A 27357-nucleotide genomic window follows, 5' to 3' on the forward strand; every position below is an offset into this window, starting at 1 on the left:
AATGATACCCAGGTGGTCGTGGAGTATATAATGTTGAGCAATTTTTTTTTTAAATGGATTTTAAGTATTCGTACCAAGATGACGCACAACCTGAATACTAACCTGGCATACATCCAATTCAAAACTACATGGGTTAGTTTTGAATACATAGTAACATTGCATCTCCGTACAATGTCATAAATTCAAATTTAGGAGAATAAATGGTAGTTAATTTCACTAATATAAGCCAAGATCCATCGACAGCATCTAGCCATTTTCTTTTGCGCTTGTCAAACTACATTTGTGTTGCTGCGGGCATTTCGTTTTCCTGCTTAAAGCTTAGGGACCTGGGAAATATTTTATTAGTTGCAATGAATTGGAATATTCGACCTCGTCTTTCACTCCGAACAAGGCCATGTAAATTCATCCACTGGTATCTAACGATGTGCAACGTGTTTTCTTTTGGAAGAACCGGAACCTTTCAGGTGCAGCATTGACTTTGGCCAAATTAATATATCCTTGTGAAGATAGAAGGTATGCGGATGCAAAACCGAGATGTGCACCTGTTATGCCAACATAGTTGAGTCAAACGTTTTGAATACTAGTACATCACACACATTTTCCTGCGTGCTTCGGTTGTACGTAGTAACGCGCACATTTTTGCGCACATGAATCAAATTCCACTTGATTATTGAGCTATAGGTTTTTGACGAGCTTTTGTGTATGATTTTATTTCATAGAATTTGTATGCTGTTTTAAAGAATACTAGTTTCACCTTTTTTATTCATTCAAACCGCGTGTTGGAAGTAAGTTTTGTAATACTGCGTGTTGGATTTCAAATGGTTTATTTATATCCATCACTTGACATCGGTGATGCCAGTAAATCTTTAATACAAAAAAATCAGTATCATCTGCAATAAAAACAGCAGTACCTACTCAAATGACAGCGGGGGATGGATACTCATATTATCTGCTCCATCGCGTGCCTCTTACTAGTTTACATGAGTGGGTATCTAAGCTCAGCCCGAGACAAAAAGTTTCAGACTGCTGTTGGCGTGACGAAATGTTTTTAATTATATATTCCACAATTAGATTATTTGATTGCATATTACTGAAAGTTACACCTTATATGTCTTTTCCCATTGCACTATTCCTTTACTGATATTCAATAATATGACGCTCATCTGACATAGTTTTTCAAGTGTGTAGATAGGTATAATCTTTTCCACGCTCTTCAGATGGGAATGCGTGAATATATCTGAGAATCGCTAATATTGGTTTGCAATGCGATGAAATCCCATCTTGGCATTTCTGCACTTCGCAATTGCTGCGTATATTTATCGGAGAAGTTCTGTGGCGTGGTTATCAAATGAAGAACACATGGGAGTATTTTTTCCACTTCTCTACTGCTCTCAAATTGACATTTTGTCAGACCTTTTTTCATTCAACCTTTTTTTTGAAACATCCCCAACAACCACAATTAATTCTGTCATTAAACTTCCGAAACAAACAGATAAAATCATCAACAGATGCATATCACCAAGTCCTAAGTAGATATTGCTAAATTGATCTTTATTTTACCATTTTTCATGTAATGCTTTTTGGTAAACCTGTTATCTATCGTAAATACAGCACATTTGGCTATGTCGTAGTGTAATTTTTTCGGCCTCACATTTTTGATATATATTTGTATTCAGATCTCTTGGCCTTGTGGCTCTGTCAAACAAAGTTAGATATAAAATATTGGTTGTAAGTTGCAAAACATGATCATGTTGTCGGAATAACTTGGCATTTTACCTCCCGTATATATATCATTCATTGTCGAGAATAATAATGAAATCATATAATCTAAAACCCGTTTTCGTGAATTTTTTGTTGTAGCTAAATTCGAGGGACAGCATGACAACAGGCAAAAGAAGCACGGTCGCCTCTTATAGTTTATGACGGGGTTTCCTAAAAGGGAACCCCGGTCGCCTTAGAGGCTCCTGATCGGTTGTCTGGGACCACGAACAAACAGATGGAAATGCGAGTATATAATAACAATGTATTTTTATAGAAGAGAAGAAGCAAAAGTGTTGAAAGTCTTTGGTAGTTAGAAAAGCATTGGCATGGAACATAAGAATGAACTACATTCTTTCCCAGGGATATACTATAAAATGTAGCAATTTTCTCATTCTTTTTCACGTGATAGCATTATTTTTCACTGCATCGTCGCGATCATCCCGCTGCATAAGAATCCTTGCTAACAAATAATTGACTGTTCTCCACCGGGTGTATATCCACTTGAACTACTGCCGACTGCATTAACAGGCTTGTATTGTTAATGGCAACAAAAGCGGGTATTTTAAAATAGTACTCTTTATTTTACGCATATTTCAACAGTATTTCCACTTATATGGGTCGCGACCCAAAGCTGGGTTCAAAAAATGCCTAAAAGTTATTGCTTTTGTTTCCTTGTAAATTTGATGCTTCCGTAGTTTGTGTACCAAGATGGCGCACAACCTGAACATAGAATTTTACCAGGTTAGGTTTCAGGTTGTGCACCATTATGATGCACAGATTTGATGAAAAACACTAATACAAATAGCAAGCCGTAAAGAAAATTGCTCAAGGCTGCAAACTCCACACCCATGTAGAAATGATGGGCAATAACCCCAAGATGAATAATCACAAATAAAAAAAACTTTATGTCTGAAAACAAGGTTGGGCCCAAAAAGGCCCCTTATCTGCCGGACTAATATTGGTACACACAGTTCTGGAGCGCCCAAAACAATGGCTTTCAGAAAGCAGGCAAGCATTTATCGGACTAGTTTGGGGACTTGGAGAGTCCGTAATTATACAGCAAAGTGAGCGTATTGCAAAGGAAGCAAGGCAGAGTCCGGTGGAAGTTATGGATATTTTGGCAAAATGGGTCATGAACAAAGTAAGTCCTATATGGTCTTTCGGCTAAGTTGGCATAAATGACGGGCTACTTCCTACAAAAGCTATACTTCCCTGTGATGTTTGCTTTGTCATTCTAAAGCATAATACAATAGTTGTGTGTAATTCAAATAAAAACATAAAATAAGAATACATCTACATAAGCTCTGAATTAAACTTAATAAGGAATTCCAACGTATTATTCATAAAATCTTTCAGTTACATAATATGTGTGAACTGATTGACATGGGTATATGCTTTTCTCACGTCAGATGGCAAGTTTGTAAAGTAGGTATTTATAAACTCAATTTGATAAGCAGATCCGGGATTAGACTTTTTATCGCACGATTAATTTTTATTTTCAATTTCCTATGAACCTTTTGAAATTACGAATTTCATACAATTCGTTTCACCATATAGTAAAAACTGCCTTTTGGCAAACTATCATAATATTTCAATGAACTTTATTTCATACGTTGTGGAAATTTTGTGGTTTTATAACAATATCTGCTTTATCGTGAGAACGTCTGGTATTCAAAATTACAATTATCCCATAGGCTATGACAGGGATGGCGAACTACTAACCCCCGGGTCACATAGTGACCCACCGCGTTTTATTCGTGACCCGCCAAGGCACAGATAAAATACTAACATATCAGTGATAAAAATTGTCTGGTCATCGTCTGGTCTGGTTCGGAAGTGCATCCATCTTCAGACTGTTTCACGAGTTATAATAAGAGAACCAAATGCTACTTTGCATTTTATTAGTTACTCGCTTACAATGTCGTTGAGAAAACAAAATCTTTCAGACTTTAAATAAAAACCTAGAGATCTGAAATAACAATGGGGCAGTGTGAGAGTGCCTTAAATGTGGTTGAAAGATGATCGAAAATATAACTTTATCATAGTCGAATTCCCTCCAACTCTTTGTAACAATAAAATAATTTGCCGCATCATCCTGAACGTTTTTGGTAATTCATACGCATGTTTTCGTACTCATAACTTCACAAAATCGCGTGCCATAAAAACTCTCTGATAGAAGTACTGCATAAGTAAAGCACAAAACTATACCAACAGAAGCTTTGAGATTTGTTTCGAAAGTTACCTATAGATGAAAACATTGAACAAATATTCGAGACCCACTCTCTTCTGTTCCGCGACAAAAATATAATTTTTGACCCAATGATTGGGAAAGGTCCGCTATCCCTGGGCTATGACATCCCTTGTCCGTGTAGCTTTAAATAAAAATAACATTTAAACTCAGCACTTTCGTAAATAATATAAAAATAATAAAAACATAAACGGGTTTCAATAATACAATAAAACCAAACCAAACGGGGTCGTACCGTTTGAAATTCGTATTTTTTTTTAGATATTGTTCTACGTTCCGACAACGTCGTACGGTCATAACACTCCGGTGAAAACTACTTTTTCCCAGTGCTTTATCACCTCAACGTAATTTAACACCGCCCGACTTCAATCATACCTTATCAATCAATCAATCAATCAATCAATCATTTATTCGTCGTCACAAAAACATCAAATGCACAAAAAATTGGTACAATAAATAAATATAATAATAATGATATTTGTGCGACAGGAGTCGCGAGGGACCATATTAGGTCTTCAAGCAGCGACACCTAAAGCGCTGTTACTGGTTCAGTGTAAAAAAATAACTACATTTGCTACAAACATTGACTATGCAATAGTCGTTATGATGAACTATTTTGAATCATTGAAAAAATTCGCAGCAAACGCAACTTTACTAAAATCATATAATAGAGAAAAAAAAAAGAAAAACAACTCAACTATAAATTTATAAAAAAGGCATATTTGAATAAATGTATTATCGCTGTTAGTTACATAATAATGACTCTATCTCCGCGTATATGTTTGTATTCGGGAATGAGATATGTTCCAATAGGATCGGCCTGCTCATGAATGGCTAATCTGTGTCATAATTTGGGATTATGGCTAAATTAAATGTATTTTGGGGGGTCAATAGTATTTCATAGTGGTCTGCATGTGAACAAAACCACTTTCATAACTCAAAATGTTTGAGTTTGAATTATCCATGCTTGATCCGAGTGTTCTTAATTACGGTGACGTCATCATATTTTTTTTCATGTATAATTTTTATTTTGCAACAAGGTCAATTTTATTTGTATGAGTATTTCGAAGCTCAAAAATAAACAAAGAATCTGTTGTTAGTTGAAAACGAAGTATTTTGAACGCGCGAGCAAGGTTCTCCGGCTCATAATAAACAAACAAAGATACCAGACAGCAGGCGATCAAATGCTCTTCGATAAAACGAATATCACTTCACTTACAAATCCCAGTCTTGTTTTATTTTGAAGGTGACGTAAAGCTCTTCTAAAAGAGAACTCTTTCTCTCGCATATCAATCACGTGTCGACCACAGCGTTAAAAGTGAGAATCTTTTTCAGGAAATTTTTTGAAATTTCTCTTTTCTTACCGGCGTACGGCCGTGCACATTTGCTCTACGTAATTTGGGCGCGTTTTAGTGGAAAGCGACGAAAATAAGCTTTTTAAGGACACATTAATGATGTTTTGGCATTTTTGGTTGGTGAAATAATAAAAAAATTATAGAGGGGTGTCAAAATGACCCAGGGACACCCGAGATCACTAGGTTTTAACTCGAGAGTAGAAATCACAAGCTGTCGATGCTAATTGAAAACGACAATAGCATCAGGCTTAACACCGCCCGTTTTGATGTTTATGATAAGTTATCGCTGTTAGTCTGTTAATGATATTGGCACTATCTCCGTATAGTTAGCAATGCAGAAGAAACTCTGTATACGAAAAATCCAACTCATTCTTTTTAAAAAATAATGCTTCGACTAACTTGAGAGGCTTAAAAAACATGTATGATGATATTATTCGTTTATTTTAGGTTAATTTTTTTGCAGGGGTGTCCAATTCAAATTAAATATTCGAATATCGCGTCTTTTGAATATCGTTATTTCGTGTTTATAAGAATACCGAATATGGCGCACATATACCACCGCCACCGTCCACGCTTCGATTTAAAAACATTTGAAAATTATTTCATTTTTTATCGCAATCAAAAGTTACAATAACTTACAGTCGTCATGAAACGATTTCAATAAACTTGAAATGCTTAAAAAACGTCGAGGACGTTTTTGGTTGAATTTTTTTTTACAGTTATTATAGTATATTTCAATTTAGTCAAGTTAGGCTGTGCGGCCTCAGCAATAAATTTAAAAACAGATTGTATGGTAATTAATTGTTTTCATCCTCAGTTTCCATAGTTACCGAACATACCGGGAATTATTTTCATTTTTTGCAATTTAAAGGGTATAAAAGAACCCTTAAATATTATTTAGTATCTATTGGAGATTTTATCGTTATTCCGACGTCGTTGATGAGAATATCGTTGATTATAAGTTGGCGTTATTGATTTATAATCAAAAATGAAGTATAACTCATAACATGGAAATTTTAAATCAGCGATGACTCGAAAAATAAAACACGTTTTTCAGTCTTAATTCTCCATTATTGGCGGATCGAAATTTGGAAATCGGGTTCCCTGATTTGATTATTAAAAATTGTTTGGAAATAAATACCACCAACTTAAATTGAACGATATTGTCATCAACAACGGATGCCGATAAAATCCATTAAGCTATTTTATACGCTCTAAATTACAAGAAATGAAAAAATTCCTGTTATGTTTGGTCACTATCGAAACTGAGGATGAAAACAATTAATTAGGACCCAATTTCCCTATAGATTTATTGCCGAGGACGCCTAAACCATCTCGACTAAGTTAAAATAGGCGATAATAATTGTAAATTATTTTTAATCTAAAATGTCCTCGACGTTCTTTAAGAATTTTCAAGTCGGCGCTTATCGAAATCCTATGTAGGCTGTGATATATTGTCAAACCACACATGGCTGTCTTGGTCTTCGATTGTGATAAAAATAAAATAATTGTAAAAGGTTTTCAAATCAAAACGTGGACTACAACGCTAGGATATGTGTGCCATATTCGGGATTCCTATAAACCCGAAGAAACAGCATTTGAAGTTCGCGTTATTCGAATTTTAAATTCGATTTGAACATCCCTGTATTAAATTAACCTAAACCAAACAAATATCACTATACTAGTTTTTTCGGTTTTTGGCCTTTCGTATGTTGAAAATATTACGTTAGTCAATACTATATATTTACGATACTATATATTTTCACGAAAATAATTTTTGTAAATTGGGATAACATTTTTGCCCTGCTTATTCGAAGGATTAAGAAAATAACTAGTCAATTTAGCTTGTTTTTCTGTAGGTCTGCTCATGATGAACGACAAAATACCGAATTGTAAATAGTCGATTGTAACGGATGTTTTCCCGACCATCAATTTCCTTGTTTATTCCGCAACAATGGCCAATCAGCAAAAAGTCAACGATGACGTTAAAGTAGACAGCAGCCGCTCAAACACTTCGTTCGCTCAGACAGATATTCAAGCGTGGTTGAAAACATTTCCTCGGTTTGCGTGTCATTTATCAGTTTTAAATGAAGTATTTTAATTGTCATTGTGTCTTCCGGTGAGCTTTAGTTTAGTTGTAATAATCAAAAATTAGTCCCGGGAAAGCTGCGAGTGACTAGACTAAAACCAGCATGTAAATCAGTTTGTAAGTGCCAACTGTCCAGAATACTCGCAAACTAAGCATCCCAACTTTTGCAATAGTAAAGTATATGGGGCGAATTTTTCTGAGCTTCAGGGCTGAGAAAAGTCCATTCGCAAGAAGTGCATTTCCTTTTTAGTCTTGACGAACTCGATCAACCAGCAAGGCGCGGTTTATTCAAGGCGTTTCACTATCTACGAGACGCAAGGCGAGGGAAATGAAGAAAATATTTAACAGCGTTTCGTTAATAATACGGCGTTTTACTACCCACGAGGTTCGTTACATAGCGAAGCGCCGTTAATGAACGAGGGGCAAGGTGAGCTAAAGCCTGGATTAATCGATGGCGTTTTTCTATTAACCAGGACCAATATATAAACTATATTATGCAATTAACTGACGTCGATCATTTCGGCATGAAAATAAAATGACGAAATCAATAATATAGCTTGTCAACTTTAGCTGGAAAAGACGTGACACATTCCGATTCAGAGCTACAAGAGCTAAAGTACGGCACAAATAAATGTTTTTGCAAGTTTGCTTATAAATACTATGATTACGGTAGCTAGAAACAAAAATGGTATTTTAATGTGATATTTAGGTCTGTTTCGATGAGATTCGAATATTTTATTATGTAATTGAGGAGAGACAAACACGCAGCTATTTCTCAACAGCTCTCAATTTCTCGCGTGTTTTTTATACGCAACAGGAGTCCAGAAAGAAGGTCGGAGATTGATTTGGAATTAATAGAAACATTGAAAATTGGCAGCAAAGCGATTTTTACTGTTTAATTTCGTCATAATCGCTACTTTTTTTGCCCTGTGAACGTTTTCATATTACCGCCTTTGTTCTTGTGCGCAAGTATTACCGGTAATTCTTGCCGATCGGGTGAGATCGAAGTTTCATTGGTAGAACTATATGCGTTCAAATCGGCGACAGATGTTAATGACATTAAGAAGCGCTTTTAAATTCCAATTTTATTCTGATTTTCATCTTCTGCGCTGGCTTGGATCTAACTTATCGCCGTTTGCAAATTAAACGTCCCAGCTTAAAGCGAATAATATTATCATTATCGCACACATTTGTTAAGACGATAATTGAGTTTCTTATGCTCCATACTGGTGTCAGTGTTATTTCCGGAATAAATCATTTAGATACTGCGATTACGTGAATCCTGAATGTTGATTTAAAAGCTGAAATAAAGTCATTTCTACGTGGTCATTAGGCGAGATGACGATGAAAAGCACTTCTTTAACGATATCTTACATGCGCGACCTGATGCCAAAAAAATTGTAAACAATTTTTTGCCCAATTGCTTTTGTGCTGATTAGACGCTGATTAGAATTAATCACCTCGAGTTTTAACGTTTTCTTTTCCAACAAAACAATACCGCGACCAATATTATAGCTAAAATCGTTACTTACAAATTCACAATTTTATTTACGGAATTTGCAAATTCAACACTCCACTTGACGATTTTGAGGATGCCACGCCCTAAATATTACAGCAGCAAAAGCTTCCAAATGCAACGAATGTAATCAACTCCGATGATGACTCCATTCATGGTCGAGTATAATGTTCACATTTTTGAAACATTATTTGGTCAAAAATGGAATGGATCACTAAAAAAACGCCGAGATAAAGTCCATTAAAAGGGAATATGGCCTGTCATTTCTTATCTGGTTACAAGTTTGTTATACCGACTTTCCAAAACTCTGACTCGCCGTTTTCAAATCGACGCTATTTATATTATTCAAATGACGTCATAATACCGCGGAAGGTCGCGGAAGGTCTCTCGCGGAACACCAGTGTTCCGCGGACCACCGGTTGAAAACCACTGGGATATACTATGCACTTTTATTGAGTCAATACTTTTATCAGGTCTGAAGTTAATACTTTAAAAGTGAGTGAACTGGTTATGCCAGGATTCCATCATCAATCACCTGTTTAACATGTTTTTCTCGCATGTCATATTCGGAACATGTTCTATAGTTCATTTAAGTCACAGGACAGTCAAAAATAAGTCCCAAGACAGAGAAGTTGAAAAATGCAATATAGAATGACAAAGTTGCTTGAGACAACTCGGAAACATTAACATTCTCCAGGGTACCATAAAAAGAAAATTCCGCAGCAATTGTTTGAGTTTATTTCATTGAGTGAAAACACATATATTTTTTTAAATGGTTCATATTTCGGAATCGCGATATCTTGTGTGTATCCGCAAAACAAAAATTAAGTGTTTGATCGTAACGCTTATCTATTTTGTAATAAAACGGAAGATGTGTATGAAGGACCAGTCCAACTCTTTGAGCTATCTCAATTTTGAATTATTGCAGAATAAACGCTATCCCTTTAGCGATTTAAAAGTTTATGTTAGAAAATATAAAGTATATATAGACAATTTTAGAATAATTCACGAACGGCAAATATCTTTCCGTATCAAATATTATATATAATCTTTATGAAAATTTTCATTTACATAATCACAATTAAATATTCTTCCCAACAAAAGTTTCTTCACGTATGAGCAAATTGCGCGTCTTTTCGATTCATTCATGTATTTCTACGCAAGTTTACTTTTCTCATCGGTCCCGTCAATCTGATATCAAAAAGAAATTTCCTCACCCAATATATATTATAAAAAAACAACCTCAATAAGAGTAGTTTTTGAATTTACGTTGCCTAGATAAGATCTTTGAAAGACGAACTTATTTTAAAATGACGAAACAAACATCACGGGGAAGTAGCCTATGTCACCGTGCAAAATCACGTTTGCTCATTAAAGCGTCATTTATACCAACTTAGCCGGAAGACCATATAGAACTTACTGTAGGTAAAACGGTGCTATCACCTAACTATGATGTAGAGTGATATCGTGTGATCCAATCCTTCGAACAATACCATGCTTGTCAGGGTATGTCTCATCAACTATAACCTTCGGCAATTGTCTGCGAGGGGAAGCATCATCAAACATCAACACCAAATCGCCAACTTCAAGATTTCTTTATGTGGTGTGCCATATTTGTCTTTCTTGTAGCAGAGGCAAATATTCTTTTTTCCATCTATCCCAGAATAAATCCAGGAACTTTTGTGAATATCGCCATGTTCTCCGATATTCATAAATTTGTCTGAGGGCAGAGATGGATCAAGTTTGGCAATTAATATTGAATTTGGTGTTAAAACATTATGGTCCTTGGGATCATCACCAAGTGGTGTAAGTAGTCTTTCGTTTAATATTCTTTCAAAGGCAGTTAGAAAGGATCAAAATGAATAATCTGTAAATGATCGACCATCAGTGATTGACTTCTCGAACTAATCGCTCCACGACACCAGATTGATGACTGGCCACTGGAGGTGAGAAGTGCCATTGAATTTCTTTTTGAGATAATGACTTGTCTATTACATGTTGATTCCAGTTTCTAATTCCATCTATCAACTACGTCTCTTCGCCTATAAAATTTGTACCATTATCGGAAAATACGTGGCTAAGTCTTGAGCGTCTGGCTGTGAATCGGCAAATGCAGATGTATCAAGAGACTCTGCAACTTCAAGATGTATGGCGCGTGTGGCCATGCAAGTAAAAAGACGTCCATAACGTTTGTATTTATTTCAACCAAGCTTGACCTTGATTGGGCCAAAGTAATCTAGAAATGTAGATTCGAAAGGTTTCTTTCTAGGAACAACATTGCAGCTGGGAAGCTCTGCCATCCACTCACTGCTCACCTGTACAAGCAGGTCTTTCTCAGCATTGTATACACTCTCTGATAACTTTTCCAACGGCTGATCGTCCCCGCAATATCCAAATATTTCTCTCACTGATGCAAGAACATGGAGAGTTCCAGAGTGACCTGTATGATGCATGTCGATGACCAGCTTTGTTACATGAAGGTGTGGTGGCAAGATGATTGGATTCTTCTGTTGCTCTGGCAAATCAGATTTCTCAAGCCGTCCTCTCATATGCATATTACCATCCTGTATGAAAGGGTCACACTTTAGTAGAGGCAATTTCTGTGTTTGTGCAACTTTAATTGTCGATGGACAAGAATTTACACTTTGCTTGAAATATTTCATTTCCAATGCCATTGATTCACTTTGAACCAATTTGACAATTTCATGCGTAGCATTTCTCAGTTCCTCTACAGAAATGAATCCAGATTCAGGAATTTGGTCACATTCGAGATACTTCCATTTCATGTATCCTTGAAAACGCATCAACCAAACCATAGCACGCTGTAGTTTTTCAAACTTGGAAAATCTAATGAAAAATGGGGGGAATGGAGATTTATATTCACAATCAGTAGATAAATAGTTGACTCTAAACTTAGATGCAATTGGACAATTATCACCTGGAATTGTAACATTACAAGGGCGAGCGAGCCAAATGGACTCATCTTTGCGCAAAAAACTCTGGGCCATCAAACCAAAGATTAGACTTGGAAACTATATTGGGCATGAGACCACGGGAGGAAATATCAGCAGGATTTTTCTTAGTACTGACATGTAACCATTGCTCAAGTTTTGACAATAAATGAATAGTATTGATCCTATTTGCAACAAATGTCCTAAAATGTTCTGCACGGTTGTTCAAAAACTGAAGCACAGAAGTTGAGTCTGTCCAGTACAGAACTTTATTACTTTTATAGTCTAACTCTTTAACAATAGATCTGGCCAACTCTGAAGCAGCAACTGCAGATACCAATTCAAGACGTGGTTGAGTAATGGGTGGCTTAGCAGTGACACGGGAAACCCCTCTCACAAAAACGACATGAATGATATTTGCTGCATCAATCATACGCAAATAACTCGAACAACCATAACCAAGTCTGCTAGCGTCACAGAACAAATGCAACTGTATCTCACTGGATGTGGAATCAGCTGGCTTAAAACAACGAGGAATGGACAAATCATTTAAGTTTGATAATGAAGCGATCCAATTTTCCCAACTTTCTCTAGGTGGGCCAGAAATTATATCATCTCAGAAATAACCTTCATCGTACAACTCGCGAAGAATAAGTTTTGCGGGCAAGATAAATGGCTGGACAACCTTAGTGGGTCAAATACTTGACTAACCATTGACAAAATACCTCTTCGTGTTAGAGGTCGAGTCTCTACATTTATACGTATTAGTTACGACTAACAGTTTCAATAGTGACAGAGTCAGCATTGGCTAAATTATCATCCGCTACCTTTCATTGCGCAAATGTAGCAACAGATAGAGAGCTCTTACAACCAAATATATGACTCAACATTTTTAGCTCAACAGGGTCTCGAGATAAATCATCATTGGGCCACCATAGAAATCGCATGGAATCATAATCTGGTGGATTTACCCGAATCCTATGAAACATTTGACGGATGTCACAAATTATAGCAACGGTTCCTGTCGGAAACGCAAGCGAACACCTTCCAATGTATTAGTATTGAAAGGATCTGGTAACAAGTTGTTATTCAAACAAGTGCCTTGATCGGCTGAACAATCAAATACTACCCGAAATTTTTGACCAGTATAGTGATGTGGTAAATATGATGATCTGTTACTGTGTGGCAATTCATGTATGGGTATGTATTCTGAATAACCATTCTGGATGTATTCATGTATTTTATCTTTTTATTTTTGGAAAAGATCTGGGTCTTTCAGGAATTTTGACTAGAGATATATTAGCTTCTTTTTAGCTAAAAAACTCTTATTAGGAAGGGTTACATTATCAGATACTCAGGGTAAGGCAATTTGATACCTACCATTCACCATTTTCAGTGTATCTGCCATAATGCTCAATGCTTTCTTGTCATCGACAGAAAACTCTGTAGTACATGGATCAGCATATAAATCAACAAAATCATGACCACAAATATGACACATAGATAAATTAGTACTTTCTTCGATAGAATTTGCAGAACTATGACCTGCTCTAGGACCTGCTAGAGCCCAACCAAACATTGTATGATGGTTGGTGAGCCTTGTTCACCAACACATGTGTCTGAGACGGGAAATTGTCCCAATACATCAGAACCTATCAGCACCTCAATAGTGCAATTTACTTCAGGGAAAGATAAACCTTGCAAATGTGGATATTGTTCCACTATTTGCTGATGTGGTATAGAGTCACGTAAATCAGGAATACCATCAAAAGTTAAAATATTATTTACACATATTTTGTTAGGCTCGTTAATACCAGTATTAGTGAAAGATACACTCTTTCTTGTGTGGGGCTTGGAACCACTAGGAGTGTGAATTGTAAACTCCTCAGTTTCTCCTCGAAGTCCTAAGCTTTTAGCAAGATCAGTGGTGCAAAATGAGCGTGACGAGCCATAATCAAGGAAAGCATAAGTAAATGAGAAACAATTCAGAATCATTAGCAGAAACCTTGACTGGTACGACCATAAGTCGCACAGGATATTTTTCGATATTAGAGCAAATAAAATTTGCATGCACATTACTCACGCCGGGCCCATTTGAGCCGCTGTGTTTCACATTAGAATTAACAGGTTTCTGAGAAGACAGGGTGTCATCATGAAGAAGTGTGTGGTGTTTCTTTCCACAGTTGTTAACTTGACATGTGTATGTAGACATGCAGCTGCAATCATTCACGTTGTGTCCTGCACGCAAACAGTTGAAGCATGCCTTGTATTCCCGAGCGAAGCCTCTACGCTTTGGTATCTTTATCTTTGAACTTCGTGCAGTGATACAGAAAACGTGAATCACTGCAACATAGACATTGGATTTGAGTGTTTTTGGTGAATTTGTTGTCACTTTTCTTTTCCCTTGTAGTTGCAATTGTAGAACTTGTCCTTGTGTATGTCTCAGCAGAGCGAGGTTTAGTGTTAACCTGCTACCTACTTTTGACATATCGTTCGGCCATGAGCCGACCATAAAATTGTATTGCTTTGGTGAGCTCTTCTTTCAACATATTCTAGTACAGAGCTTCCCAATCTAGGGGCCGCGGCCAGCGATTCCGAGTGAATATACATCATCATACCGTGTATTCCCGAAAATAAGACATTGTCTTCAATTTTCTTTCGAACACTGGGGCTCATTTTTGGGGGATGTAGAGAATAACGAGTTTTTTTTAATACACAAAATATGAATACCGAAATATATAAATAATATGTTTACATATGATAACAATTTAATAGCACGTTTTCATTTAAAATAGCTGCTACATATAGATTATTAACCATTTAAAAAGTAGATTTCTTTCTATCGACTAGGACTCCCGTGGTTTTCGAACTTCATTGTATTGTGACGCCCTCCAGAAATATGCTCAAGTTGCGACTTCGCGTGAAACATACCGTACCGTATTGATACATTCAATATAATACCTTTTTTGCAATGAGTTTTATTTGAAAGAACAAACAAAACCTAACAACAGTCAGTGAAATAACAATTATTGGGCCATGGTAGAAAAGCCTGCTTTATATAAATATGAAATTCCCAAAGAGGTGGGGTGCGCAACGCTTTTTAAACCAAGGAAAAATAATCGTTATCTACAGAAAACCGAATTTTCTGAATATTATAACACCATCACGAAATTTCGCGACGCCCTAGCAGAATTGAAACTTCCACGGGATTAGGTGAACAAATTGCGCTATCTACAAAGTCTTTTTTTCAAGGCGAGCGGTTGAATTAAAATCATCGAGCTTGCATAACAATTGCATATTATGATCGTTTGACCCGATTTGCGCGCTTGCATAACAATGCCGGCTTTAAACGCTAAGCTAGCGGTTCCGGAAAGTGATTTGCTCAATGCGCATCAAAACATATTACATTTATTCCAAATGTTTTATTGTTTCTTATTAAAGCGAATGATGTGTATATAAATCAGATTCATTTTACCGTTCTATATTATTTTCTTTCTGTTACGTTGTTACGTAACAGGTGAACCCTAATGCTGCAATTTCGTTGACCCCAGTTTATTCATTTGTTGAACCGAGTTTATCGAACATGAGTGAGTTTTGAGCATTTTAAAAAAAGCTAGGCAGAGTTAGGCCTACATGTTTATAAACCTCGAAAGGCATAAAGTACATATTAACGATGACAAACTTGTGTTTTATTTTGCGGCAGCATAACTTTTTAGTGGAGTTGCGCCATTAGTTTTTTCCTTGATGATTTGGTGCCGCTGCAAACCGCTGCTTTATGCTAAGTTTGATCAATAAGAGTGAACAATTCCGGATCAGGACCAGGTCGTCGGTGGGCAGACATCGTAATTTATCATTAGGCCTGCATAAACAAACATTGCGCCACAGCTGAACTTGCTATGCAGCAAGAAGCATTCGCACTCATTACATTAAATAATCTGAGTGCGGATGTTTTTGTTATTGAGTAGCCCTATTAAAAGTCAAGAATTAGCTGTGTCAATAAAATATAAAAAATGCATATTTTGAACTGTTTAGCATTATTGGCGTGAACAAGGGCCGCGAAAAATTTTAATATATTAAAAGGGGCTGCGAGCTCAAAAGTTTGGGAAGCCCTGTCCTAGTAAATGCATGTAGGATGGAATATGACCATTTTACATGATTCATCTCTGAGATAGTTCATTTGTACATGATATGGCAAACAATAAAAAAGGTCTCGTAGATAAGATTGTGCATCAAGCATGTGTTCCTTTTTTCAATGAGAAAGTATGACATAGCAATTTCTCATCTTCACAGCAAGGTCATAAATCGCTTCAGTATCGTTAGCCATTAGCTGAGGACCAGCAGTGAGTTGCTTTATGTTTTCTTCAATAACCAAAGTTTGATTTCCGGATCTGAATTCCAAAGTTTTTTTTGCCATGTCATATCCTCGTTGACGTCACAGGCCTGGTGGAATGGCTCTGCAATGGTTCAGGTGCTCTCAGGTGCTAACTTGTGGATGAAAATGTTTTGTGAATGATTTTAGCTGTGACTGACTGTTGTTAACTGCTGAGCTTGTGTATATTTGCATTCTGCTATTGCTTTGAAGAAAACCATTGTCTGCCAGTTTCGCAGAGAAAGCTGGAGAGCTAGAAAACATGGGTTGATGGGAATGCAAATGACTCTAGCTTGTTGCAATTGCCGGGCCGCTATACAACATTGGTCCACTCGGGTGAGTGGTGATATGGGTTGGCATGTCAGCCGTGGTAACACAGTTAGATGCAGGGTGCATCAAAATACTTTGTGATGTAAGAGGGATAGAATTCACAGCCTAATCTCTGATCTGTAACACAGGTGGAGGTGAGATGCTAGTGGTTTGTGAATGGCGGACGCTATGCCTTGAAGATCGGACACTACTTGCTATAGCTATTTCTTGAGTCTTTTATTGTAGCTGGCAATTTTTAAAGATATTTCGACTTGCAATTCAGCTAGACGTTGCTTGTTTTTGATCGAATTCCGCTTGCAGCCTAGATTAAGCCAATTGTGTTTGAGCCTGCTCGACTATTTCAGCAGCTTTTAGTTCAATTAAACGCGCCTTTGCTAGACTTAAAACAGATGACATAGATGAAAAAGATTGATGAGGGTGACAAGATATTAAAGATTTTTCACTTTTGTGTGATTTACCTTGACTGAATTGATGTCACACAAGACTCCAAATAGCTTTGGTATTTGATGTCCCACAGCCTTTGAGTTTCTTCAGCCCTTGTCAGTTGTAATTTAGCCGTTTCAATTTCTTCTTATGAAACCGGGACAGATGCTCCAAGAGAAATATATTTTTGTAATAATACTTGTCATGAATTTAATGCAATGTCCAAATTTTCCTTCACTTTTACAACAAGTACATTGTTCTTAACATTAGTCAGTAGTGGTGAAAGTTCGTGACAGAGATCAGCCACACTTTGAGAATATACTTCACATTGTTGCTTAAAGGTTTGTGTAATTTCATTTGTAGATGCCATAGTCGAATAGTTTGATAGTCTAGTTCATTTAGTGTTGCACACGTCAATTTAGATTAAATCCAATATGTAGGTAATAAACAGTGCTATCACCTAACTATGGTGTGGAGTGATATCGTGTGATCCAATGTGCGGTAACACCAGAAATACTTATAAAGCCCGATCCCAAATAGTTCATCCAACATTTGTTGCTTTGACTTCATTGCATTATCGCAGTAGTAATAATATTGGTGAGTCAGTTTATTTTAGTTATTACACATAATTTAATCTAATTATGAACGTCACTCCAAATATTGACTAAATAAATAAAATCAAACATGAAAACATAACTTACAAAATAGCAAATTCCAAGAGCTAAACGACGAAGATGCGCTCTCTAAAACCACGAAAAGAAGAGAGCGGCGTGTGAGAGGATTCACAGATGCCAGATTATGGGTCAGAATATACAGCCAAGTTGGCTCAATAAAATATATATTAGGGACTCCTCATGTATTAACCATAATGGGATGGGAATATTACATGGAAATAATTATTTATTAGTATCAAATTTGGGATATTATTTACTTCATTTTAATCGAATATGAATGTACGCCTATAAAATTGAACGATTATCGCAAGACTGGCATGACTGCGATAAATAGATTTTGCGAAACACATTTCTGGAACACAACCTAGTACCCATATTTAAAATGAGGAAACATTTCTTACACTTACTTTGTTCAAGAACAATTTTGCCAAAATAACCATAACTTCTACTCTTCCTTACTCCCTGTGCAATACGCTCAACATTCTGTATAGTCATGGACTCTCCGAGTCCCCAAACTAGTCCGATAAATGCTTGCCTGCTTCCTGAAAGACATTGTTTTGGGCGCTCCGGAACAGTGTGTATCAACGTGGAGTTAACTAATTTTGTTCGCCTACTTTACATCAAGTTGTGTAAAGGGACTAAAGCCTATGGATAGGGGGTAGCTTATTTATGCACTTGAATAACACAGAGAGTCCCCGAACTCGTAATAGAACTAAAATAAGGAAAATCGAAATAAAATTATGGCTTATGGCACTAACCTGGTACACACACTACGGAAGTAGCCTACCTTGTTTTGTGCATAACTTTTAAAATGAAAATAAAATGGAAAAGTAACTTCAAATTTCAGAATATCAGAAGAAAATTAAATAAAGTGACGTAGCGAGACCTGAGGCAGTTGACGTAACATAGGTCAGAGTAATAAAATGATGAGGTATTTCTAAGAGTAGAAAAAAAAACAATGTTACAGTTTGAATCAGAAGGCTATTCTGAGACGGAGTATGAATATTGCTAGAGAATTGAAAAGTTGACAGTGAAGTGAAGACGCCACGCCTGCATATTTACACGTGGTATCTTGAGGTGAGTTATATTTTAAATATGGGAAATCAATTTTTTATGGGATTTTTGTAGGATTTTAATTGTAGAACACCCCGATTACTTTTCTGTTTGTAACTGCAAAAGCACACCGACTTACACAAAAAGCACAAAACACTTTTTCTACTTACCAAAATTTTTATATATATTGTTATATTGTTTCAACTATTTTATTCAGAAATGAAGGTAATACTCGTAGAAGATAAGTAAAAAATTTATGCCAAGATTTCTTCATTTATCAAGTGCATGCCATGTTTACATCGGAATTAAATTTCCATAATATGTTTCATACAAAAAAGAGACGCCTTTTTAATTTCAATAAAGGGCTGAAAACTGACAAAGTTATACTCAAGAAAGCTCGAATACATTATATATATTCATTATCTTTCATTAACATATGACATGACTTTCACAATAATGCGGAACGAAGCACACTCTCCACCATGTTTAAAGAGAAAGTTTTGACGCAATTAATATAACAAGAATGAGAGCTGCAGCCATAACGACAAGCATAGCAGGCGAAATAACCTCTGTTGATGTTGACTCAATTTTAACTGATGTTCCAGTATTTGAGTTTTCTTCATTGGGTGAACACATATTCTTTTCTTTAAATGGTTCATACTTCGTAACCACGATGTCTTGCCTGTAACCCTGTGAAGAACAAACATTTAGATGTATTTAAGGCCAGTCAAAATCTTGTCGTAGTCATTATCATATTTCTATAAAAATTTACAAAAATTCAAAAAGTAAATATGATACCAATAACAGTTTCTGCCTGTATGAGCAAAATGGTCTCCTTTTCGATTCAGCCATGTACCTCTCCGCAAATTTTCTTTTCTCATTGGTCCATTCAACCTTAAAATACAGCACATAAATAGAAATTTTATTTACATGACAGATATTAGAAATATACTACCTCAACATTCACAAATATTACTTACAATTAATATTTACCTTTGCATAGATAATATCTTTGATTTATACACCAACTACGCCATTTGGCATAGTACTTACTTTGTTCAAGACCCATGTAGCCAAAACATCCATAACTCCAATCGGCCTCTCTTGTGCTTCCTTTGCAATACGGTCACCTTCCTTATTGGTTACGGACTCTCCAAGTCCCCAAACTAGACTGACAAAGGATTCCTCGGTTTCTGAATGACATTGGGTAATATACAAAGTTTAAATTCATTTGTTGTGCAGGTTCTTCCAGCTCTTTCCATGTTGGTGGGCTATTATTTAACATACAGATACGTAACCTCAACTGGAGTATTAGTTCATAATATGACGATGCGGAATCTTGGGTAGTTGATGCAAGATAAACAGATGTATGCAATATTTATCAGAACAGAGGAAAAACAACGTTAGAATTTGTACCAAGACTAGTCTACGTCTGAAAATGTTCGGATAATAAACTGAACTAGAAGGAAATAGACCGATAATTTATATTCAATGAGCATACGCTAAATGTAAACATGCTTGTCGTGAGGAAAATGATTTTGGATTAAAAAACAAAAAATATAAATAATAAATATTCAAAATATATAATATATGTATCATATATATATATACATATTCGTTGAAACAGGTAAAAATGAACTCATCTCAGTCTCACCCATAACTGGAACGCGAGAATCGCAGAAATCCAGTTTTAGTGCGGGGTAATGGATCACGAATGATGTACACATTTCGTTCCTTGTTCCCAAGCCGCCCTGAAAAGAAACAGTAAATAAAACGAAAATTATGATGAAACATTTTTCATTTTAAAGTAACTCATACGAGTCTAGGCCGAAATTTCCGGCATTCAATCGTGACAGAAGAAGCTAAAAGTTCTACAGCAACTCCTAGTCCGAGTAAAATATTTTACATCCGGGAGTCGCAGTCAGAGTGTAAGGTCATTTTTTTACATCATAGCCCGCGCAAAGAATATTATAAATCGTTCAGAATAAATCCTTAAAACTCCATTAAAATCAATTTACTCTTCTGGTAAGTTTCGAACTACAGCAAATAATTATTCATTTAATAAAAAAATATATATACATATTTTATGCAATTAATTGACTTTCCTAAAATCTAGTAGGTAAATAACAAACCGTGGTAACATTGGTTCTTCCAACCGTGTCGTAGTCACACTGCATTATAAAAGAATCGCCTTTACGTATCTTCACATTCATGAATTGAGATTCTTGATAATCAAAGTCGTAATGATCATCTTTTGCAATAGGTTCCAATTCCTTTTTGCCTCTGCATGTTTAGAATCACTTGTAGGACGGGGTTTAAGTATTAATATAATTTAGTATATATATGGTATGTTTTTTACGGCTTCACCAATTATCGTTATGTGTTTTCAATTTATACTTCCAAAGCATGATACCTGAAATGTCTCAACTTCATGGATTTTGATGCAAGGTGGCCGTGTAGTGCCACAGAAAACACTGTCGTTTCTTCAAAGTCTGTACCATCGAATCCCTGTGTAGAAGTATCAAAAGAGATTGAATTTTCAATATCCGAACAATCTATACATATTTCAGATTACCAAATAATTTGAATAAACCGACTTGACTTGTCAATTTTTAATTTTGCACGTGGCAGTGATTCAATACATAACGATTTATCGTTTTTTGCTTCTGCATTAATGTTTAAAACCCAATGAAAATTTTGTGTAATCTTTCATGTTAGTAATAAATTTAAAAACAGCTTCTTTCATTACTGACTAATTAGAATCCGTGTACAAACCTGTGAAAAGCATTCGTTAGAACAATAACCGTTGATTCTGAACCTTTCGGCATTCGGAGGGACGAATATGCCCTGGATCGATTGTGATATTGTAAGCAATCCGGCATCATATTTTCGAAGATTTTCTGTGTAGTAAAAGCGAACGCCCGAACTGTCGATAATATCTGAAACCATCAAGCATATTTATAATTAAGTTTAATGCTGCTTCATAAAATGTAATTGCAGTGTACAGTGTGAACGATTATATATTATCCTGTTTCCAAATAATATAAATGTATATATGATTTTGATCAGGCCAATATGCTAGGATACGGATATACGACTCAATATATTTTCAAGGTTTTGAATGCAATATTGATATTTTTAATTTTCCCGATTCTTCCTTACCAGGCACCAAATCCGGATTATCATAATGGGTTTCTAGCAAAACGTATTTTGGCCCATCATTCCCCCCGATCGGATATCCGGCCTCGATTGGAAAACGAACATTAGACATTCCTACAGCCCAACCAGCGAACATTTTTGAACAGCCGGCCCAGAATGGATTAATTTCTGTGTAGCATTCCAGATCTTTTCCGAGCTGCGACTGGTCCTGAAAGTGAGAATTAGGTATTTTGATATTATATACTTATACGAAGTGGATTTTCAAATGTACAGGTGTTAAAAGTTAGAAAATCTTTGATAAATTACCCAATTTTTTCAAAACTCAGTTTGAAAAGCGAGATGCGAGCTAATTGCGACACAGGCCATGACAGAGCATTTACTCAACTGCATACGCAAGTCTTACTAGCTGTCTTATCAAGATACTTCACTGAAAAAAAGTACCAACCCTGAAGTCTTCACATAAATATACGATCAAATGATGAATATTCTTTTCATTTCCTGGTGTAATGACGATGTCAAACTGGGAAATAGATGAATATAAATTTAGACTAGTATATTTAAAAATGACGTATTCGGGTTGTATTTTTTCTGGATAGCGTTTTGCTCTAATGATAACAACTTCTGATATGTCATGGTAGTGTTGGTAACTCACGCATGGAATACGTCCGTGAAAGTACAGTCTTTCAATTCAGTCTCCAAAAAAAGGTTTACAACTGCCATTCTCAAAGTATTTCTTCTTACCCCAATTACATGATGAACTTCCGGTTCCTCTGGCATTTTGAATAATTTGCATAAATAGGTTGTATCAAGATTCGGAACTCGAAAATTTGTTGGTCGAATATCAAACTGCTTGTATTCCTCATCGGCGATGTCTGTTTGCAATTCAGCAATATACACTAGGTTATATTGGTACTGCGATGCATTGGTGGTCGTTATGAATTTCGTCTCAAGTTAAGAAGATTATTGGATAGTTGATGGATTGCCCTTATATTAGATATTTTGTCAAATTTTTTTTTGTGAAAAAGTACTAGTTTGATTCAATTTTTTTTACTAAAATATATTCAGAGTAATGAGGTACAGTACAATGTGAATACGATAGAGCAGTGCTCAAATATATGAACATAAAAGTCGCTCATCATTACCGATAAGGCAATGCATTAGGATAGGGAGGAAAAGAACGTTTTACAAGCGTAATGGACGCGGTCAGGCGGGAAGGAATAATAAATCGTTTTACTTTGATTAGAATAAAACAGTAAATTTTGGGGATAATTGAAATAGTCAATTCCACAGATCGAAAGTGAAAAAGCGGTGGTGAATTTGTAGAGACTCCTTCTATTTTTAAGTACACAAAATTTAAAATCGCGAAGAAAAGATAATATTACCAACAGCAACAATTTATAAAAGGCAATCATATATATCAAGTTCGTGGCCAAATGTACATTTTGGATGACAAGATCAAAGATAATTGCGCTAATTCGTGTCGACTCAAACGATTAAGTCTAGAAGAGGAAAATGCATGTATAAAACTACCTTTATTTTCAATCTGTATAACAGCATTAATCAGTTTCAAACTTTTTGCCCCTGAAATTACATAAAGATTATAAACGAAATAATATAAATATATACTGGTATCTGTATTCAGAGTATTGAACGTCGTTGCTGAGCTAGTTTCTAATCCATTTCAAACGATGTAGAAATGAGGTCCGGGTTGCTGTATTGATTATTCTATACGCATGACAATTTCTATACGCATGACAATTGGCAGTTTTAGAAGAAAGCGAGGACTACACTAACCTCTGTTCCTCATATGATAATTAGACCGGCGTGGCTGCATTCCAACAATATCGTTTCCGCCGTACGCCCAAATTACTCGATAAGTTCCTTCCTGTAGTAGTGAATTATATTAAGAAAGAGGTGATTTTATAACGTGCTCAACTATTCCTTACCATAAAACATAGCTTTTGTAAAATAGAAAGTAACTTATGCCGTGGTTATGAAAATGGGAATCTTTCCAATTTGTAATATTCTATCAATTTGACTATACTTGTTAGAGCCTACCGAACTGCCTAATTTCGAACCCGCCCAACGCTATATATATATAGTAGAAAAAGTTGAGAGGCTATAGAAAATTTAAAATTTTTTTGTCATTGTTGCCGTAAACACAAATCAGTTGTAAAACGTAACTACAAATATAACTGATGATAATTTTGTTAAAATCAGTGATACGGATACGCGCATGTTTCATTTTCGGTGTTATAGTTGGACATTGTATTTATCGCCTGTATTTCTTGAATGATAAATTATAACTGTACACGTTTTGACTTTGTATAAATAAAACTACTTTATACACCAATCATCTTGTCGTCATCATCACACGTGACTCGTTTCCTGGTGACAGTTGCCATAGTGTGTGTTCCATTCTCCCAACTTTCAAGCAATTTGACATCTTGTCGTTCGTCAACATCAGGTATGACATTTTTATCCGAGTGACAGTCCTAATTGGTAAGATTATTCATAGTTAAGAACAGGTAACGTAAACTAGTTTTATAGTTTAATACTTCATTAACTATATAACAAACATACAACCAATACATAAATGTCTTACCAATACGTAGGTTTCGTTGTCCAACTTTCCTGCGATAATTAAATCAGCTCCGGACATAGAAGATGTCTGCGAGAAACCTATTCCTATCCAGCCCGTCGTAGGAGCAATAAACTAAAAACATAAAAAAGTAAGAAAATAAAATAAATAGCACAAATAGAAATGGCACAAAAGGAAATAAGGAAATGAGTTATCACATAAGGGACAATCATGATATACAACGTAAATCCTTAAGAAGTAGAAAACTAACTTGCAATGATATATTCTCCTCGTCGAAATTCCATTTTAAATGCACAGTTTCTTCTGCATCGAGCCAAACACTATAAGGAAAATTTTCATCGATCACACCAAGATGTACTTCATCTATATTTGCTTTCGATACGGGGATGATTGGTGGCGTAGTAGTGGGCATGGTTACTGTCAAACGAAACGCGTTCAGTTAACAAAAATATAAATAAAAAGATATGGTGAAAAAATAAAATTTTACCATCCGTTTCTGGTTTCATTCCAAGAGTGTTCAATAATCGATAGCCTGAAAAATAGATAAAAGTTAATGTTACAGTAATTTACAGTCATAATAAAATAAATACAATGAAGCACCTCCAATAAAAACTAATTTCAAGTTTAATTCAGTGAATTTTTAACGATGATAAATGGAATTACCTCTGTTCGTCCAATGATATTCTTCAACTGTTATTTTTTCTGGTTCGTCTTTATTACCAAAAGCCCAGAGAAAGTTATTGTCTCCTTTCTAAAATAGATTTTGAATAATTTGTATTTAATTAAGTTGATATGTTAAATTAAACCCAAACCTAAATTAATATTCAATTTTACGTGAATGTAAACATAAAAACTTTACAAATATCTCGTTGTCTCTTGTTGGATCTTTAGTTTTAAGCGGTCGTTTAATTTTCATGTAGGTTGTTCCATTTTCAGCACTGTCAAGTATTGTCACATCTTGATCGAAATCTAACTGCACCATTCCCGTCATATCGGAGTATGCATCCTCGAGTGTAAATATTTAAATTATGTTATTATGTATGCAAATATACAAATTGTATAAACAAACATATATATACATGTTTTTGAAAATGAAATAATAACCGTGATTTTTTAAGATATTCAATTTTTTGATCGTTGTAACTAACTCATTTAACAAACGAAAGCTGCTGTCTCTTGTATTAAATAAAGGAAAATCCATTAAATGCTCAAATTACTATTCTTTATTAATTACCGTTTCGCGCAAGATTTGAAAAAATATAAAAACTATTGGCGTTGAATTGTCATTAATCCATGTTTTACCCAAGCATATGGTTTTCCATCTTTCATGCCCATCATGATGAGATCCGCTTTTTTCTTCGATTTTGTCTCTGAAAATCCAATCCCGACCCATCCCAAAGTTGGCGCGGAGACCTAGAAAAATAGCAATTATGAATCTTCTATCTGTGATGATAGATTTATAGTGTAATGGAAAAGTAACAAATATGATTTGATACAAACGGGGCTATAGTGTGAAAATGCCCAAATCCGTGCGCAGACATAACGTGAACTACATTTGTAATTTAATAAGGTAATACAAAAAAAATGTTTTTTAATTCAGAATAAATCTTGTAAATATGGCCCAAACATTTAATAAACTAATAACATGTGTCAAGTGAATATTATTCTCCCTATATATGATATGCCTGCCATCTGCATGCCTTTATATCTAAATCAAAGATTAGGAAAATTTTAAATATGTCAGATTCATATTGCTACCAGAACGCCACCCCATATATATGCCTCTTTAAATTCTGCTTCAGCTTAGATATTTACTGACATGTAAAATGCGCAAGATTCATTAGCGCACTGTAACAAATATGTTTGAATTAAATTATATGGTAAGGCTAAGGCTGTCATTTCTACACTGACAACTTAATGTTACGTCAGTACCAGTGAACCTTGCACAGCTTACTGCAAATTAAAAATTCATCTATTTGTCGATTGAAGAAAAGTCAACTAATTTGCACATTTGCAAATAGCAAATAAAAAGTCGGCTCACAGACTACAAGTGGTATACATTAAAGCGGGATAAATTTGACCCGTTGATCGCTGCATATATTTTTTTTTAATTGAATTCGGTTTTCTATCGAAAACTAATGATCATCTCACTTCGCTTTTCGAGATGCGGATTGAATTTACAATTTTACAATATTTTTGAGTAGGTATCAGATGCAAAATGTATTTTTCTAAGAAAATTTTGGACTGTTGTTAAAAAGTGAGACAAGTTCAATTTCTTGGCAAAGCACATTTAAAGCAATACAGCGTATTTCCACTTGCTTCAAATATTATATCTTCGCCATCAAATTCCCAACCAACTGTAAAACCTTTTTCCATATCTTCTGAAAACTCCAAGTTTGCTTCACTTACGACAGTAAGCAATAACAAAGACGCTGAAGTTAGTAACATGGCCGTAATTTTCATTGTATTATTTAGACCTGTGTAAGAATAATATTACTACTGTTGTAAAGTACCCTCGAAGTCAAAAAAATCGAGACAGTTTCCTAAATCTATAGACAAATAGTGCTTCAATCACGATAGAAAGTAGGAATCAAGAACAATCATCTACGAAACCCATTCGTCATATGATCTATCCCCTAGGTGCTTTTATACAAATATATATAAAGTATATCACAAACTTATAATAACAATCTTCTAACAAAAATAGGCTAAAGCGATTCAGTGATTCGTCATGTTTTCGGCATATAAGATGCACTTGCAGATAGCGAGACAAGCTCTTCATTATTCAATGTGGCCATTCTCGCAAATCGCATGGTATTTAAATATA

The 27357-nt window shown here is 35.4% G+C and overlaps 2 protein-coding genes across 2 annotated transcripts; both read right to left on the minus strand.

Moving 5' to 3' along the window:
* Positions 1–19081: 19081 nt before the first annotated feature.
* LOC120338126 (DBH-like monooxygenase protein 1 homolog) lies at positions 19082–25311 on the minus strand. Its single transcript, XM_078117520.1, has 17 exons — positions 25194–25311; positions 25018–25062; positions 24781–24947; positions 24534–24644; positions 24277–24423; positions 23723–23813; positions 23459–23509; positions 22670–22800; positions 22374–22448; positions 21932–22136; positions 21545–21708; positions 21183–21277; positions 20902–21052; positions 20424–20520; positions 19823–19962; positions 19568–19663; positions 19082–19459 (listed from the first exon to the last, which is right to left on the minus strand). The coding sequence occupies exons 2-17, from the start codon at positions 25034–25036 to the stop codon at positions 19256–19258; spliced, it is 1944 nt and encodes a 647-aa protein (XP_077973646.1). The 5' UTR covers positions 25037–25062; positions 25194–25311; the 3' UTR covers positions 19082–19255.
* LOC120338134 (DBH-like monooxygenase protein 1 homolog) lies at positions 25171–26984 on the minus strand. The gene is made up of 4 exons (XM_078116647.1): positions 26850–26984; positions 25833–25943; positions 25390–25536; positions 25171–25281 (listed from the first exon to the last, which is right to left on the minus strand). The coding sequence occupies exons 1-4, from the start codon at positions 26976–26978 to the stop codon at positions 25171–25173; spliced, it is 498 nt and encodes a 165-aa protein (XP_077972773.1). The 5' UTR covers positions 26979–26984.
* Between the last annotated feature and the right edge of the window lie 373 nt (positions 26985–27357).

This window comes from Styela clava, chromosome 10 (assembly GCF_964204865.1).
Source record: "Styela clava chromosome 10, kaStyClav1.hap1.2, whole genome shotgun sequence".
NCBI lineage: Eukaryota > Metazoa > Chordata > Ascidiacea > Stolidobranchia > Styelidae > Styela > Styela clava.